This window comes from Rhodnius prolixus, unplaced genomic scaffold (genome assembly GCF_049639745.1).
Source record: "Rhodnius prolixus isolate KJV_2025 unplaced genomic scaffold, Rpr scaffold_8, whole genome shotgun sequence".
In the NCBI taxonomy this organism is placed as follows: domain Eukaryota; kingdom Metazoa; phylum Arthropoda; class Insecta; order Hemiptera; family Reduviidae; genus Rhodnius; species Rhodnius prolixus.
In genome coordinates, this window is record NW_027411593.1 from 29,295,457 (window position 1) to 29,314,583 (window position 19,127).

At 31.7% G+C, this 19,127-nt stretch overlaps 1 protein-coding gene across 8 annotated transcripts; it reads left to right on the forward strand.

Annotated features, from left to right (window-relative positions):
• The first annotated feature begins 9,252 nt into the window (after positions 1-9,252).
• LOC141451121 (uncharacterized) lies at positions 9,253-18,905 on the forward strand. 8 transcript variants are annotated; one of them, XM_074122238.1, is made up of 10 exons: positions 9,253-9,832; positions 10,738-10,903; positions 12,150-12,442; positions 13,181-13,262; positions 13,359-13,533; positions 14,074-14,117; positions 15,324-15,374; positions 16,395-16,461; positions 17,778-17,823; positions 18,754-18,905. In XM_074122238.1, exons 1-9 carry the CDS (start codon positions 9,419-9,421, stop codon positions 17,821-17,823), a joined length of 1,338 nt encoding a protein of 445 aa, XP_073978339.1. In that variant the 5' UTR covers positions 9,253-9,418; the 3' UTR covers positions 18,754-18,905. The 8 variants fall into 8 exon arrangements, with proteins under 8 accessions (XP_073978339.1, XP_073978341.1, XP_073978335.1 ...); XM_074122240.1 differs by having other exon boundaries at positions 18,757-18,889; XM_074122234.1 differs by having other exon boundaries at positions 17,775-17,823; positions 18,757-18,888.
• Positions 18,906-19,127: the final 222 nt, after the last annotated feature.

Below are 19,127 nucleotides of genomic sequence, written 5' to 3' on the forward strand. Positions count from 1 at the left end.
GCTTAAAGGGTTATAAACAGTATGTAAATAATAACTATGATTAAATTATTTTATTCTTTATTTTACAGCTTTTATGTATTAACATAATTAGTAGCAACATTTTTATAAATTTTATATTTAAAATTATTATAATAGTCATAACTAAACAGAAAATAAACTTTTAAACCTCTTTTTTGTCCCAAATGTTAGTATTTAACATTTCCTCATTTGGTTCAAAATTAATAATATCATTATCTTTGTATAAAAAATTTTTGGTGATTAAAATAGACTTTAATGTATTAGTTGACAAATTATTTCTGTGATCAGTTTTTATATTTTTTATGTCACTGAAAATTCTTTCAACAGATACATTAGAGAAGGGTAAAACAAGCAAAAAGTATATAACTTTTTTTAAATTTTTAAATTCAAGTTCACCATCAGCTTTTTTTATATTAAAAATTTTAGCCCAGTAATCCTCAGTGTCCAAATTTATATCGATATTAAAATCTTTTAACTACTGAACTGTTAGTAATATAAGTAGATTAAATATATAAAAATGTTATTGCTCTTTACAAAAGCTGAATTCAGTCTAGATCGAATTTGAAATTTTCGAAAAATTATTTCGTTTGAGTAAGATGATTACCCGATTTTACCCGTCAAAGTTCAATTACTTGCTTACTTACCCATTCAATGTTGAATTACCCGAAAAATGGGTAATTACCCGGACATTGGCAACACTGAAATTACATTACGGAAAAAGTGGCCCCTCCATTAGGTAATTCCCAGAAAATGGCGGCAGTTTTGAGTCAGTTGTCCCCACTCTTACTCTTTATTACTGGCTCATAAGCTCATGTTCGTAGCTAATTATCGATAAAAGCAAAATTTAAATTAATAGTCTTAATTTGATATCAAGCCTATTATTTTTGGAATACATTAATTAAGCTGGAAAACATTAAATAATTAATAGTAAGAGTTGTTTTTACTTATTTTTAACGCTGTAATTAAAGATTAGCTGTGATTTTCAAAAGTGATAGTCAATTTTTCGAAAATGTGGCATTTATACATTAATTGCAGATTTAGCTGTTTCCTCTGAAAAAATATATTTTTTTTTTATATCTGTAGGTTTGATTGTGGAAATCAACAGCAGTAGAAAACAAACATTGTTTTTATTGTAATTTGTATAACTTTAATTACGGTACAGTATTTACGGTATTTTTTGTCAAAAATCAGCCACTTTAATGTAACAATTTTCTCGAAACAGCTCTAACAACCACGATTTTTTTAACTTTTTTCTAACATGTATCCATGGAATTTATTTTTTAAGCAGTTTTGGAAGAGAGCTTAAAGGAACTTTGGGGTTAAACTTTAAACTAAAATGTCTTCCTTATCTTCAGAGGCAATACCTCTTTCACCTAAATAGTTTCTTTATAAAGCTGCTTCCATGTATCCCTGAAGCCAACTGATTTGACTCTTATACTTCTTGAGGTTCCAGGATTCGTTGGAATTCGTCAGTAAAGGCTCCTATTTAAGACTACTTTTTTTAAAAAAATTTTTAGATACCTCTCTCTTGTCGATAAAATTATTTCTTTTTTATGGATGTATTCCATTTGCCTGCTACAAATCTCTTTCCTCAATTCAAGGTTTGCCCTTCCTCGCTTTTATTCGCTCAGATATATTTGAAGTAGTGGATCCGTTCTAGCTTTTCTCCTTTTAGTCGGACCACTCTGTCAGTACTTCTGTTCGCCTTTCTATCTACATGATTTTTGTCTTTTCAACGTTGATATCCAACTCTTGCTAACTAACTTTCAGGTTGAACTGGATGTCCATTAGCCGTGAAGGCTAATAGGCTGTAGAAAATGGCTACACTTTTCTGTATCCGATAATATATGACCTCATCCATGCGCTGCATTTGGAAGAACTGTATCCAACACTGTAGTGAACAGTAAAGGACTAAGACTGCACCCTTATATTTTTCATAGTCCTTAATTACTTGGAGTATTTATTACAGATGGGAAAATTTTTCAAATAAAATGTAGATTGTGAAATAAAAGATGGTAAGAATAGGATTACTAAAAAAAATATAAATAAATTAAAAACTGCTGATGTTGCAAAAGAATACAAAAGGAAATAAAATTAACTTGCAATAAATCGATAGAAAAATGTATTACAACGAGTACTCTTACAGACTATCTTATCAATTTTTTAATCTACTAATAATTCACGTGCTAAATTAATGTAACCTTTTTGTAGGCAATACAAAATTACGATTTATTTCTTATTTTCAATCTCTACCTTTTATTTGGATGTAAATTATTAATTTATAATTTAATTAATTTTCTACCAGTACTAAATAAGTAGTTGATGAATGATGGTTCTTTTACAGAAACACTAAAAGTTATCCTATTCTTACAAGGTATTGTGGGAGCTCTAAATTACACACGAGTAAATGTTACTCGAAGCACACAACAAGCTGCGCCATCTCAATTTCGGAAGTGCGCATATTTCTCAAGCGATTCATTTCCAGTAAGTTCATTGCTGATATTTATATTGGTTATATAAATATCTGTCAAGGATATTAATGTATACTGCAAACTTGGTAAATTAGCGCTTCACTTAATTTGCCTTCCAAAAGCCCCAAATACTCTTGAAAATGATGCAACAGGTGGTAGCCGCCTCATGTTGTTCTGGGTAATAACGACTCATGTTCTTTCACTCGATTGGTTCTAGATATTTGAGACGATACAGACGTCGAATGCATTTTATATTCAGCAGTTTTTTTTTTTTCTCTCAAGTCGTAGTGGATTTAGCTTTAACTTTCCCTCAAGACTTGATTTGGTAAAGCTTAGTTTTACTTTATAGCCCTAGTAAAATTTTTAAATCACTTGTTGGCTAACTATAAACAATCTGGATAAATTATATTTCAAACTTAAAGAACCCATTCCTAAACTGAAAAAAAACTGAAACTATATATATATATATATATATATATATATATATATATATATAGTATGTGTGTGATGCAATTTTATATATATACCTTTAATTGCGTCACACCTCTATGGGACACCATTTATCAAGGAAAACGTACACATTATCTACAATAGAGGCTGAAGCAACAATCACGACATCACTTCTTTAAAAAAAAAAGTGAAATTACTGCTCTTTCCGAAAGGTTTTTCCTTAATGCCTGCATTCGATTTTAAAAATCAATTTATTCTTACATATCAGCCTGAACCAAAGGTCTTCCTGTAAAATCCATCCACGATCAATTACAACTCAATCCGATGAAAAAGACAGTGATTTTTATACTATATACAAAATATATATATTCTCCACCCATCGAAATAGAATTTATCTCTTCCGATACTCTCTTTTAACCAATTAAGCCCGGAATTTAGTTTCAAAAACCCCCCACAGTGTGCGGAATTAAAATCAGACAATGACGTGTATACACGTCGAACGCAGGGCAAAACAACCAAAAGTTTACAACGTTATAATAGACACTGCAAGCGACTTTTTCTGCAATCTCTATGGCTTGAAATTACAGAGAATTCTGTGCATTTCTAAATCTTGCACCGCTTCATTTATGCATTGCTTAGTTAACTAGGGACGCAAAAGCTTTTACAAGGAAGAAAAGAGCTTTGAATTCTGTGCAAAATGAAATCATGCACGTACTGAGGTCTGAATCTCTATCAAAGGTAAAAACGGCTTTGCATAAGGGTTGAGAGCTTCTATTTGTGTGCATAATTCTCTATCTCTAATGCGGAGACCAAACATGTACCAACCACTTATCATTTGGCTGGCTCCCATTACCCCCCAACGTTTAAAATACTTGGCAGTATCACAATGAGTATACACGTCGAATGCACTGGTTAAATAATCAACTGGTTAAGAGTAAACAATTAAAGGTTGAAAATAAAGCTAGGGTTTTCCATCCCCATTTCCTTTCTAAACACCTTTCTCTGCCACATAACGGTCTTCCTTCGGCTGCCATTCAATACTCATCACAAAAGTAGTATTGGGTTGTCCGGAAAATAATGCAGGTTTATGGTTTTAAAAGAAAAAAATTAAAATTAATGAATTTATTAATCTAAATAGTCTCCATTACTTTCTACACATTTCTGCCAACGTCACTTTTCCAAACCCTCTGTACAGAATTTGGAATCCTTAGAATTTATAAATTCAGAAAACGCATTTTCTAATATTCTTTGGTCAATAAATTTTTTAATTTTGTAAATAGTGGTCCAAGAGTCTAAAAAAATGGTAATCAGTATGCGAGAGGTCCGATGAGTAGGGCAGAGCTTTTTTACCTTCCCAATCGCCTTGAGATGGTGGTCATCGACAGTTGATTTGCTGACTTCGAGTTTCCCTGCCAGTTCTCGAACAGTTGTTCAGGGATTTTCTTCCACCAAAGCTCGGAGAACATCGTCATCAAGGACAGAACTTCTTCCACGGCCTTCTTTGTCTTCAAGGCTCAAGTCTCCCACTCGAAATCTCTGGAACCTCCGTTGAACAGTACACTCACTTATACTGCCTTTGCCCCAGAAATCGTTGATGTTTCTGGCCGTTTGGGCCCCGTTCCGGCCGAGTTTAGACTCGTAAAACAAAATTATGCGAAGAAAATCACGCTTTGACCTCTTAGTAAAGACTGAATTATTTCCAAGTAGCAAAATGTTACAGAGGTAAACAAACATTTTTGTTTGAAAGAGGATTAATAAGTGTTTACATTTATAAAAGTCAAAAGTCCAACAAATATAAACAGTTTACTATTTGGAGGGGTATTTTAAAGAAAACATAAAATACTGCATTATTTTCCGGACAACCCAATATATTGTCTGTGAACTATCATATAAACATTAATTTGTTTGTTTTCATCATTCACTAAATTTTGCACTCGTTTAATTATTCTCTGAAAATGGCTGAAGGAATATTTGTGAACACAAAATACAATATGACAAAACAAAACAAAAATACTACTTTCTTATTGATAGGTGGATTATTAACACTCCTATAACCTACATCGCTACTGCATGATGTTTTTCATTTTAAATTTTCAAAAAGGGAATTTTCAACGGGCTTGGGTTTGTTCAGAAGTTAGAGCATTGGTTTCCATGTTGGTAGAACGCACCAGCATGATTGTTCAACACGAAGATAAAAACTTGCCTTGAAATTTCGTTGGTGCACAGGATGAAGTTAAGAGGTGACTTAAATTATTGATTTATATTATAATAATTTGAAGAATAATTAGCTTTTCTTTTATGTCATTCAAATAATTGGCTAATATAAAATATTATCCGCGTAGCACAGTAGGAAGAAAGCTTCATTATCCGGAAAATTATTCGTTTTGGCTCCTTCTCGAGAAAAAATGTCGATAAAATAATTGAAGAGAAAAGGTAAAAGTGGGTCTCCTTGGAGGACTTCCATGGTTACTTTAAAGTCATCGATGTAGCCAGAATATGTTGCAATTCTAATAAAAGCATTATCTATATATTATATTTTATACTATATATTATCATATTATTATTTGATTATGTATACGTTAGAAGGGTTAGATAAAACTTAAATATCAAAGTAATCTTATAATTAAACAAAGCAGGCTGAAGAAAAGAGAAATATATAGTATTTCGGCCTTGGAAAAATCTGTTTTATCTGAATTTAATCTTTTTTATTAGTAAACGATATTTATTCGTGATTGTCATCCTTTCTGTAAATAGAATTGTTCGGAATTACCAACATGTATATCATTTCTCATTGTACTTTGATCCTAATCATTACATAAATTATTTTAAGTTGCCAAAGCTTATTCAAAATAGACTAAAGTTAAGAGGTCGATTGTTGTGTCTCGATCAAAGTGTAGAGTGCGACTTACCCGGCACAATTAAAATAAGTACATTTCTGTTGCCTATGTGAATACACTCCGATTGAGGACGCACTTCATTATGTAGTTCGATTATGAACATAAAGGTTTTTAAAGGATTAGAGTTTAAAGGGAAAAGGATAGGGTAAAAAGCATTTAATAAGAATTAATTTATAAAACCTGTGAACATTAAAAATTGGTTCAGTTTAAATCCAATGAAGAAGCTGTTAAGTATATATTATTATCAAGTTAGGTTTTAAAATATATGTGTTCCTTACTCTCTCGTTTTTGTAGACTATAATATCAACCTTTTAAGAACAGTTTTTTGTTTTTTGAATCTGAGGACCACAGTAGATGCTTAGATCTCTTCGATCTCTTTGTACTTTTCTTAAAAAAAAAAATTGATCCTTTTAGTTGGAACCTTTAATTCCTACAAAACGTTTTTTTCACGGCAGGCCTCCGGACAATGTTCTCTTTTTTCCGAAAATACTGTCCCTCACCGAATTATAGAGCAGTACGAGGCTACTGGGCAGAATAATTAAAAGTCATGGAGCTGGAATCAAACCTGGGATCTTCGCATAGCAGTTCAATCTATTAATATTGCTCTTTATAAAAATTCGTTTTTAGTCGGTAATCTATGATAGAAGTGACCAAACTATTTTTTATTCAATGTTGATAATGATTGTTATTATAATAGGTAAAGTCTTTTAATTTTACGCAAAATTTTTCCAAAAAATTGAAAGTAAATAAAAAAAACAAATATTTTGTAAATAAAGGACATATACTTGGTCAAAAAGCGTCAGCAGATTGTTATGTACTAACGTATACTATAAAATAAATAAAAAAACCTTATTCAATTAAATAAACAAAGGTAAACTACTAAGTTATGGAACAAAAATGTTCTTTAGCATCAAAATTATTTTACAAATTAAGAAGCATAAATTTTTAGAGTGTAATATCAAATTTAATTTATTTAAAACAAATTATTGCTACCCGATCTAAAAATAGCCTATATATTATTGTATGTGTTACTTTTGTATCGCACAAATATGTTTGTGTTTACTCTTTCGTATTTGTATGAGATTTTAGCGTTGATCGTCAAAAAATAAAATAAACACCCATCACAATCTTAATCAAAAGTTTTTAGCTATGAAAGAATTTTTTATCTTATGATTGCTTTGCAAATTATAATGAATACTGAATGTGCTCGGTAAGAGCTTAGTTGTTGTTATCAGATATAAATAATCCAACTAGTTCTCTTAGTCACTAAATAAATGCTTTCTTTCATTATTTCCAAGTCGATTTTTAAACGCCCATGACGGTCATTATCAACTTCAACAATTGTTTCGAGTTTCATTTTTTTCATGTTCATTTTTATAGAAAAAACTACTTCCACTGGCTTACCCTTGTTCTTTGGATCTCCCTTTTGATTTCAGCGAGCGTCAGATGGTTGTCAGTAAGTTAAAAAATAATAAGGCTCCTGGACCTGACAAAGTGTCCTCATGAGTTTTATAGGTATGCACCTGACTGTTTTTTGGATAGCCTTTTATCGTTATTTAATTTCATGTTTGAAATTGGCGTAACCCCAATTTCATTTAGTAACTCCATCATTTTTCCGCTTTTTAAACGAGGGGATTTAATTGAATTTAATTATGTCCAAAGAAGGGCATATACGCTTCTGCTAAGATTTTCACTGGTCTTCTACTTTCATTGTAAGAAACAATGAGTTGCTCAATGTGTATCAAGCAGGGTTCAAGCGAGGGTATTCTAGTATTGATAACCTGTTTTGTTAAACATTATTAAGCTTAAATTTCTAAAAAGTGGTAATGAAGTATATCCTTTTTTTGTTGACTTTAAAACCGCATTCGACAGTGTTCCAGGGAAGGCCTTATTTTTGTAATTTTATAATCTTTCTTAAGAGTTTCAACAGAATTTATACGTATCCTAACAAGTCTTAATTCCGACGCTGAATCGGCTGTTCGTGGTAAAAACCGTGTTTTTTCCTGTTGAATGCGGCGTTCGTCAGGGATGTATTTTGAGCCCGCTCCTTTTTTGCACTTTTTTTGGATGACCTGCCTCAGGTACTTGAGGGTGGGGTACGGATTGGAGGTCACCGTATCAGTGTTTTGATGTACGCGGATGACATCATTCTTCTCGCGGAGGACCATGCTACTTTGCCGCGAAACATTAATCTGTTGGCGAACTATTGTGAACAGTGGAATTCGACTGTTAATCTCGACAAATCGAAAATTGTTGTTGGAAAATTGAGGCCGAGTACCATTGAGATATTAATCTGAATTTGAAATGGTTGTTTAAGCTCAGATGTGAGCTCTTACATTTAAATTTCAAGCCATGGCTTGACCGTCCTGATTTAGATTTAGTTATATTCTCTTAATTCAACATAAAATTTTCTTATCACTGCTCTCTTGGTGATCCCTTTGTGAGGGAGAATTTGTATCATTTTTTGTGCGAGTGTTCTGCCCTTAGCGAACTGCGGGTGCGGTACCTTGGCTTTAGCCCTTTTCTTCCATCAGCACTGAGACATTTTCTTAACGCTTCTCCCGAGAAAGGTTGCTAACATTTATTCGACTTTGCGCGACATGCTTGGCATTATCGCCGACATATAATTTGACCTTCACAGTCTTATTGTTTTCAAGGATTGCTTGTATTTCTTTTAAATATATTAATTAGGTATATTAAATTATTTAATTTTTGCCATTTAAGGTACTTTTCAGTTTTCTTATTGTTTATTCTATTTATTTATGTATTTTTCTTTTCTTTTATCAGAGCATGAATAATTTTCTTTTAAATTTTTCAGATTATTTTTCTTTTCCTTTTCAGAGTATGTGTAATTTTCTTTTATTTGGTCATATTCTCTTAATTCAACATAAAACAAGTGAGATAGCCAGAATACTATGTAGTCTTGCTATAAAGAGATTATTGTTCAAATTATACCCCTGTTCATAATCATAGATTATTGTTATTGATATTAACATTTTTTCAAGAAACGCAAGATGCAAATGTTTCATTCAATATCAAATAAATATGAACAGCAACACAATTCAGTCTTGCTAGAAAGAAAGAACAATGTACAAGGAAGAAAGAAAGATTGATTTCTCATCCGTTTCCAATCTAACATGCATCAACTACAAAACATTGCTGACGGTCCTTATATTTTCTATTCCCAGGAGCCTCTTCTGTGTGTTACAAGAGAACACGCTTCTGAGGCCGGTAGTGCTCTGCAAAAGGCTCTGCAAGAGGCGGTAGTATAAAGCCTTAGATGTCCTGTATTAAATAAATAGAATTAAAAACAATTTTTTTAAAAAAATTACTTTGAATAAAATTTTCTCTAATTTTGAAACTAGTTTTAAAAAGCGAAAAACAACATATGTTTACGTATAAAAGCATTATTTTTATTTGTAAAAATTAAATTTCACAAAAATTCCTTTAGCACAAAAGTGAAATTGCTTCTTAATAAAATAATTATTTCTATGGTTATAAAAATAAACTATTATGCCAATAGCTTTTTTTTTCTTTTTTTAATAACGCCTCCTTGTTGATAATTTTAATATTTCCTAATAAATGGATTTTTTTTTATTTCTGATATATGTAAATTGTATTCTCATAAATGCTGGTCCTGGAAGAAGCGATACACCAGATTGCCACTGTGATTCGCCAAATGTTCGTACAGTGTTATTCAAATCATCAGATATAAGTAAAGAATGTTGGAGTAGAGAAGAATTAGCTTTGTTATACGCTAGAAGATTAATGCAAGAAATCCTACCAAGAAAAGTACCAAACAATATTAACCTACTGATGGATTATATTAAAATGTGTTTAAAAACATTACAAGAAGAAGTGACATCAAAACATGCACATAAAATTTTGTTATCAGCCATGACTGACACATTGGGCGGTTATTTGCAAGCGTATGGTTTTCCAATTGCTAAAGAGAAGAACTATGAGGGTGAAGTTAACTATTGTGTAACCAAACAGGTTCGTTTTAAAGTAGATAACTTTTTCTTAAAAGTAAATCTAAAGGCGAATAACTTAGTCAGTTTTTATGAATGAATAAATGTAAATGTGATTCCAGACAGAGATTAGTTTATCCAGGTTCAAATTCTTCAATAAATCTGTCAGCTTTAAGCTAAAATTCACCTGTAAAAATACTTGCAAAGATGCTTCGTACGTTCATTCAAAACTACAAAATAAATATTAACAATTAACAATCATCACTAATTAAGCAGTTACTTTAAGCTTATGTCTCTCTGAGGTTCTCGGGCGGCTCAAAGATGAACAAGCGGGGCTTTCGTGGTAAAACTTTTCCAGACTGACCTTAATAAATTTGGCAGCCGAGACTATAAGAAAAAAGCTAATCAATTCCCGTTGTATAATTTTACCAGATATCTGTTTAATCAGATAGCTTTATTGGCTTTCAAGCTCTACGAAGTTAATTTTTATTTGTGAGACTGGCCAGGCATTTGTGCCACCGGACCTTGTGGACTTATAGTTGGAGCAACCTCCAGACCTGATATCCTGGAGTACCCGGTTTGACCAAACTTAAGAGTCTAAAAAAGGACTCATGGCTATCTAGTCCAATGAATGCACTCTTTGAATAAAATACGCCTTTTCCCCAACCTCCTTCAGCCCACATCTAAAGGGAGTCTCCTTCCCTTTAAAGTCCGTTGTTGTAGTGACTATTACGAGAGAATATTGTCTAGAAATAAGCAGTGCGCTGAAAAGCTTCGGATATCAGTGGCCTCAGGTTCTGAATTTAAAATAAGAGGAAGTAGAAGTATGTAAATAATCCGTCAAGTTGTAAATCTGAATCTTACTTTTTGCAAGGTAATAAACCCTTTTTTTAATTGAGTTTTATTAACTGTTTACTTCTTGTCTGTTAGATGAATGAACTATTAGAAACGACGAAACAAGTCCTTGCCACCGATGGTGGTTCGTGGACAAGACCAGTTTATGTAAAGAAATCTAGCAATATTGCACCATTTGTAGTTCCAACTCCTACCGTGGATAATGCTTGCAGCAGTTTAATTTCTAGCTACGATATGACAAGTATGTTCAACAAGTTGATATAATTTTTGTTTGTTTTACATACTCATTAGCCTGCATTAAGTGCACCAAAAGAATAATACTTGAAGTATTACTTCCTAAGCAGGATAAATTATCTTTAACTTTTAATTATAAGAAAATATAGATAATTTAAGATTTTCATAGTTCATTTTCTCCTCAAGTTTGCCAAAAAGTTATATCCTAATTAATAACGGAAAAATGTGGAAGTAATATCTGCTGCTAGTTATAATGTGTTTCATAGAATAATGTTCAAATCTCAACCATTTCAACCAAATAATTCAAAATTTTTGTTTACCTCTATAGTTTAACACTCAAAGTCTTTAAAAAATATATTTCAAGGTCACTTTCCTAATTGAAAAATAAATAAATAAAACCACAGTTTCCCCTTAATCTTTTCACCCACCCTAAGTCTCGTCCGAAACCCTAAAGAACAATGTAATGTAATGTAAACAATGTAATCTTTCTTACATCTTTACAATCCTGAACTCCGTACTTCTTACTTTCCTATCCGTAATCAAAATAATTCCCACACCTAATAAATTCGCCATTTTACAAACTTTTATTGCCTTTCCATTAATAGTTAATATTCTAGTAAAGCTTTTTTTTTAAACAGCTCTTGTTTCTTAATTCTTATATCATATTTCATCAACTTTTCACCAGTGCAAACGCTTAGAATAGATCTCAGCATCTCTTGAGCAAAAGCAATATAAGCGGGCATAAGCACTCGATTACTTTTGGCATCCAGACTTACTATACAAACTCAAAAAATATTCTACTATCAGTACGTAATCTTCAAGACTTTTTTTCTTTTTAAAAGACACTTCGATGTGCTACATAAATCCTCTTTATCAGGACAGGCTGCGTTTCCTCAGAGAAACATTTTTAGACCCGTTTTATTTATAATTTTCATTACTGTAATTCCAACTCTTCGAGGGACCACTATCTTTGTCAGTGTGTCTTCCTAATGCAAATTTACCAGTCTTAAAGCCTTAAAAAAAAAAATTTAAAATAAATAATGTTATATATTTTCAAGACTATTTAATATGTTTTCTTTCATTTGATATTGGAAGCTCGAATTCCTACAATTTCATCCACATCTTTTTATTTCTAAGCTCATAACTATCATAAAAAATAAGTGCATAGTAACTTATTGCTTAAATAAAATATATTACTGAATTATTTTTGAAATGATATTTTGTTTACTATGCTAATTTTCATTTTTGTTCAGCAGATCACGCGATGGATACTACTAGCAAGCCTTGTCTTCATATTCCTTTACCTTTCTTAGATTCTGCAGCTCATCCATGTGCCATAGCTTTACCATTTAGAAATCGCAGTTTGTACAGCTTAATATCCAAAGATTCTGCAAATATCCTTCTTCGCTATTATACAGCTGCGATACATTGTTTATACAGACCAGCAGAGGAAACTCCTGGTGTGCAGCCCCAGTGCAACATTGTCCGCGATGATCCTGCTGTTCATCAATTTAATGTAGATTTTCACAATTGGTTAGTCAAAGTGGTAAGTAAATGTTTGATTATATAAAAAAATCTATTGTAGATATCCTGTGGCTGAATTATATCATAACTTTCTGAATATTGTATAGAACATTTATTACAACTACAGAATTGTAGGTTATAGGAGCCGATATCGACTAATTATTCAAAGAACATCTGTGATCAAGCATAAGATGAAAAAATGAGCGGTCATTATGTTATTTATTGTATGGACAGGATCTCTCATTTTTGTTCTCAATTTAAACGCATCGTGCTAAGCTGTTAGAAGTCTGCAAAATCCAGAATAGTGAATCTGAAGATTGGGAAGGTCTTTCTCATCGTTACTAGATAGCTCGCCATCTCCTTTTTTATTATCAAGTTCTAGCTCTTATCGAAGAGAAAGTCATTTCTAACTATGGCTATTTTTTTATATATTTATTTGTTATTAAAATTAGTTTAAGGGCAATTCTGAGGGGGATATGCAAGCGTCATTTCAGAGGGTTGATTGGTTTTACAAAATGAATAGTGTTACGAATATTAACTATTCGTTCAAAATTTTGGAGTTCGAACCTTTGAAAATTGTAGTAAGAAATTATCGAATATATGTTCCATGCAGATTTCTTACTCTTGCTGTAGGAACTTTTACCGAAGTTTTTTTCAATTTCTCCTAAAAGTGCTTACCCGAGTAACTTTTCTCAACTTCTCTCAATATCGAGAGCACCTTTTGATACGTAGAAAACTTAAGCAACTATTTCTTTTTTAGGTTTTACCTCATCTCAGAGATGAGAAGTGGTATGCAGGGTTCGGCAGTGTTTGGCGACTGATAGAAACAATGACAAAAAAAGGTAAAAACTAAAAAAGAACACTTTATAAATTTACACAGAAATAAATCTTATTAAAAGCTAGCTAACAGTTGTTGATTTAAATTTAATATTGTTTAGGAATTAAAACTGTGGAAGATTCTCCAGGCAAATGTTTTAGTGTAGCAGTTGCTGAACAAAATGAGGGAAGACAGACATCTATATGGTTTTATATACTCTGTGTTATGATTATAATATTGTTATTTTGGCTCTGCGTTTGCTGTATCTGCGCTTGTGCGAGAGCTTGTAGAAAACGGTTGGTTAATATGAATTTTAAGACAGATATTTTATTTTATAACATAGAATTAACTCATTATTATTGCCTATGAAAAGTTATACTACTTCACTATGATGAATCATATTCCTCAAATAATAATGCTTAATGCAATTATTCTTAATTAAAAGTTTGATCTTAATATAAAACATTTTTTACTAGCATGGTAATTTTGGTTGCTAATGTGAATTGTTTACGAGTCGGGCAAATTTGTTTACGATAACTCAGAGGCGCCAAGTTTTCTTATTCCAGTATCCTCTTACTCCTGCTTGAAATATAATATAAATTGTATGTATTATGTTCACCCTTCAACTAATCAGTAATAGGTATAATATTCGCCTGATAAGAGGGCCTGAAAAAATGGTTTTATTGTATTTAAATTTATATTGTAAAAATTTGCTCTGTTGTTTATAGGAAAAGTAACATTTGGTATAAATAAGAATTACGAATAGTTTATTTATTGTTTGTTATTTTCTGATTAAACAATAGTGTGTGTGTAATGAAAAGTAATTATCTTTATAGATCCTCAAGTACACTTTGCAGCTGCCCCACATCTTCCAGTTCAGGTACTATGTTAATTTACGAATGTTATTTTTGATAAAATAATGTAAGTTGTTTCCCATATGTTTCAGAATTAAAAGTTATTTCGAGCCATTCAACAGATAAGTTAATAAGAGGTTCTATAAAGAAGTGAATATACTTCTATTTTTCTTTCACAAATTTATGCGAGCAGTAGAATTTTTTTGATTTTAATGAGTCATTTTTGCATTTTTAATTCACTTGTGCGGTAAAAATTTGTGCCGCAAATAAATCCAAGAACTAAAAACAATATGAAATCCGACTTGGATCCGCCTAATATTTTCAATCTTGCTTGTGCAATTCAAACTGCCTCGCTAATTTCACTTTATTTTTTAGCTTGTAATACTGTCCATGTATGTATATCAACAACACCATCACGAAAAGTAAAGCCGCAGATAGTATACTAGTTAAAGCTGAATTGCTTCACATAAGATGCAATTTAGACACATTTCTTCTGCTATTTCTCAGTTGATCAGCTCTTTTACAAAATCTCCATGCATCATGCCTTTAGGAATAAATTTCCGCTGCTGTATACCTCGCAAATCCCAGAATTTCTTCACTGAATCATTCGAAAGTACTATTTCTGGAGATTTGCAACCATTGAGTGGTTTATATTGATGAAATTTACTGAAATAATATCAAGTAATTAATAATGAAAAATCCAGCTTATGGCCTTGAATGTTTATTTATAAATAAATGATCTGTTTTTCACCTATAAATTTACCCATTAGTTTTTTAGTTTGAAAGGTCTTTATAAGTAACATAATAATATTATATGGTAGAATAAATATGATAGAACTTTAGATATTTACTAGTTTCAAACTATTTTAAATAAGATAATAAATTTTACTTTTTATTCCTCTGATTTATTTATTAAGGCGCGTCAATTTTTTTAATTTATACATGCCTTACATCTCCTTAGTGCATTGCCTACCTCCAGACACACAACACTGTCAATCCCCAGATATGTGCGTTTGAAGCTCCCAGGAAGAGAAAATATCCTTTGACTGACTCCGACTTGTTAGTCCAACTCGCCATCACCTCAGCTTTTCGCTTCTTTTTTAAAAGTTATTTTCACTTTTGTTATACGCTCATTTTAAGCATGAAATTTTGTTATATGTAAAAGATAATTATGAAAAATAATAATAATTATTACTGTTATTGAAATTACATTTCTATTGGTCTTGTTATAGGACAAGTTGTCAATGCGCTTCTGACTTTGTATGAAGGCAGTCAAGAAATAAGTATGTTCTTTTATTTTAATATTTAGTTGTAAGAAGTTACGACTGAAACATGCCTAAAAAATATTTCCACAATACTTTACAGTTGCTTGGTATTTGCGAAATTTTATTTTTAGAATGCTTTAAACATATCTTCTTGAGATAGATTTCTTATTGCAGTGTTTTATAGTATTTCTTACTTAAAATCTATTTCATAAGTAATAAATACTATGGAAAAAGTACAAGTTTGTAATAATAAGATTGCATAGTAGTAGAATTCTTCTACTCTTGCAATATTTAAAACCCTAGGATTGTTAAAACTTTTTAACAATTGAGAATTAACCACCCTAATTTTAAAACCTAGCCGAGTTGTGCTGTAATTTCTTCCAGGATACTCTGCCATGACCTCTAATGAGTCAAAAGAGATTACTGTATTTGCATTGGCTATGGAAAGAGGTATTTGTATTGTATTCGATTCAAATGTTTTTACATGTTTAATTGTTGTCGTTTCAATCCTTGGCAGATTAGAAAGATAACAGTACTTAATCTTTTAAAAACTATAAATGAAATGTGTTTGTCTAAACTTGTCAAGTTCAATGGCTTATTAAAATTGTTATTCAACTCTTTGTTTACTGTCGACGACAGTCTGTCGTTACCCTCTGAAAATGTTGACCCTTACCCTTGTTTAATGTTATGATGCAAAATTAAGATGTACTGTGGAACTGGGTTCGATTCGTGGTCTAGATCTTAGATTTTATTTAATGATTTATATGAGAAGTAAAATATGTTTGCCACTTTCTTCCGTCTACGACTACGATGGCAGTTGAACGTAAAACCCGCATGAAAAAATTACATTACTTTTTTAATTTTAGGTACTTTGTTAAAGAAATATCGTTAAGAAATATACATATATATTTTTTGAATAACATTTATGTTCTAATGTTTTGTAGTGTCTTGTAAGGTCTTAATTGATTTTTTATAGAAATACTTTGGCTTAATACTTTTGTATTACAAGAGTTAATTGTGCATTTTGTTTAATTGTAGAATATCCCACGAATGTAAGAATCCAAAACAAAACATATCGAAGGCCCGGAAGCTTCTGCAGTAATGAGTTAAGTATTCCATTTCTCACACTAATAATGTAAAGGCATCATTTAGTTAAGGCTCCATTTTCTTCAACAAATTTAAGCTGATTAATGATTTTTCTAAAGACAATTAATTGTATCATTTCTGAGAAAACCTTCATTGAACATATAGTTGGTTTCCAATGCTTGAAAATATCAATGATTCACTCGTTTTAGCATGTGATTCTGACCAGTCTTCAGAGATCGAATATATTTCTTTCGGTGGATAAATTTTGTGTAGTGGTTTTGTCTGCTAATATGTAGAAGATCTTACGTGTGGCTACTTTTGTTGCTACAAAAATATTAATAGTGAAGTCTGTGCTTCCGTGACTCGTCTACAGCTTCTAATTAGGTAATGTCCTACTGGACTTTAAGCCCAGCCTGAAAAATTAGGCTATAAACATTGCTTGCTGCACATCTAAAACTACATCTTACATTAGCCCTAAGCATGTAGTGCCACCATCGTCCATCTTTTTAAGCAAATATCTTTTGACTCTTCAGGTTGGAAAATCTCCCATTCCTTCCAATACCCATCCAGTCCTTTTCTCCTTGTATGAATAAACTCTAATTTTTCTGAGATAATGTGCTTCTTGTTCTTCAGAAAATAAACTGAAAACTGTAGATGGCGAGCGATCAGTTACACTGAACGCGAATGGGTTTGAATTACCGAACTATGAGCGTAATTCGCCAATCCCAAGCATAATTGCTTGCAATTGAGGTTCTGCTTTGATCAATAACTAATGAGTTCGGTTAAGTGTTCGGGAGGAAATTCCTGTCATTGCTCGCTAGATGTGCGCGCATTACCTGAACAAACAAGAGGGTGCTTTTACTGACTTCTAGAGCATTCTGCGCGCTAGTTGGTTGCATCTCAACCTAACCATTAACAATGGCCCATGCAGGGACAGTGCGTTAAGACGCCTCCGCACAATGACTCATGAATGCTGTGATATACTCGTATCATTCTTGTGAAACGAACCATGCACTTGCGTGAGGAAACTTGTATTATATTCTGATTTGGGGTAGGTAGGGTGCTTAAAAACAAGACACTATTTAGGGAACAGAATCAGGTAAAGAGAAATGAATTTTATGATCTCCTGAATGAAGAACACCCAAATCTTGACTTCATTGGTACGACATAAAAATACGAAACCTGTGAAATTCGGATTTAAAAAAATGTAAAAATTATGTGTATTCATAAGATTTCTCCTTAACTTTGTCTATTGTTAGTGAGCTATAGAAAAGTCATTGAAAAAAGTAAATTCTAAAAACTAACTAACAAATTGAAATTATATTGTTTCAGTAGTGGTAGCTATCGTTGTTCAAGCTTCTCTGAAAGATTCAGAAAATAGGTAAGTGTAGCTTTTTGTTAGCGATAAGAATGTGTACCTTAAATGGTAGTTGTCTATAAATTGTACATGTATAAGTGTATTAAAAACTATATAATTTCAATAAGAATTAAAGAACTACTAATTGTCAATAAGGACTGCTGAATTTTTGGACTTATTAAATGTGTTTTTTCACTCGGGATATAAAGTAAAAAAAAAGAGTAGCATTTAGAACCTTGAGAACTGTTAAAACGGAAAGAAATGACAGATAGGTACGACCAAAAATAAGCAGTAATTAGATTAGGTTATCTAAAACTTTTGTTCAAATTCCTACAACCTTTAATTTATCAATTATTAAGGTAATATTCTGCAATCTTTTTCCACCTGCGGATCACCATATTCCATATTTCATTTTGCCTAGGACAACTCAAAATGTTTAGTTTGTTCAGTGCATTTTTAAAAATTTAGGTAGTTATTTTTAAGCAATCGGTTTTGCTAACTCTTCCCAAGATATTTTAAAAAAAAGACCAAAATAAATGAAACCGAATGAATGCTAATTTAAATTCAATTTTCTTTAAGAAAACCTCAGGAAGGTTGGGGAGCCGACAGTTGGGATAACCATATCTTAATATCCTCTGACCTCAATACCTCCAAAGAGAAGATACTTCCTCCTCCATCACTGGTTATCAATTCGTTTAGGTAGTCAGTTCAAAAAGAGACAAGGAATGAAAGTCATGCCAAAGTCTGCTACTTTGGATAAGTAGAAGACAGAAAACCTCTCTCCGAGAAGTGGCACCGTTAGCACAACCATGCTAAAGAAAATTACTCTTTATAATGAAGGAAGTGAAAACAGCTTAGTACATTTTATAAACGTCTTTATACAATTGTATTATACATATTTATATTTTGCTAATTAGCATTTTAAAAAACCTTTATTTAATGTTTTATGGAAAGAAGTGCTTGCTTATTGGACGTCAATGAACTTTTCAAAGAAGATCAGAAAATGGTTTTTCCTTATCAGCTAGCAGTGATGAGGCTAACATTGTAAATAAACTAAAATTTTCAAATAAAAAAAATATAATCATGTTATATTATATAAATTATTAAACATTAATTATGGATATTTTACCAGTAAATTAGTATTTATTAGTTTCTTGAAAAGTGCAATAAGATTTAGCTTTTATTTTATGAAAGTACTAGAGTTTTGGTGCCACAATAGACCTCAGGGTGGATCGTGGTGGAGGTGTAGGTTTCTATCCAACCCTCTGTCTAATTGGGCGTAATCGAGTTTTGGAGAAGTTCCAAGTTTTAATTGAAGTAAGCAACGG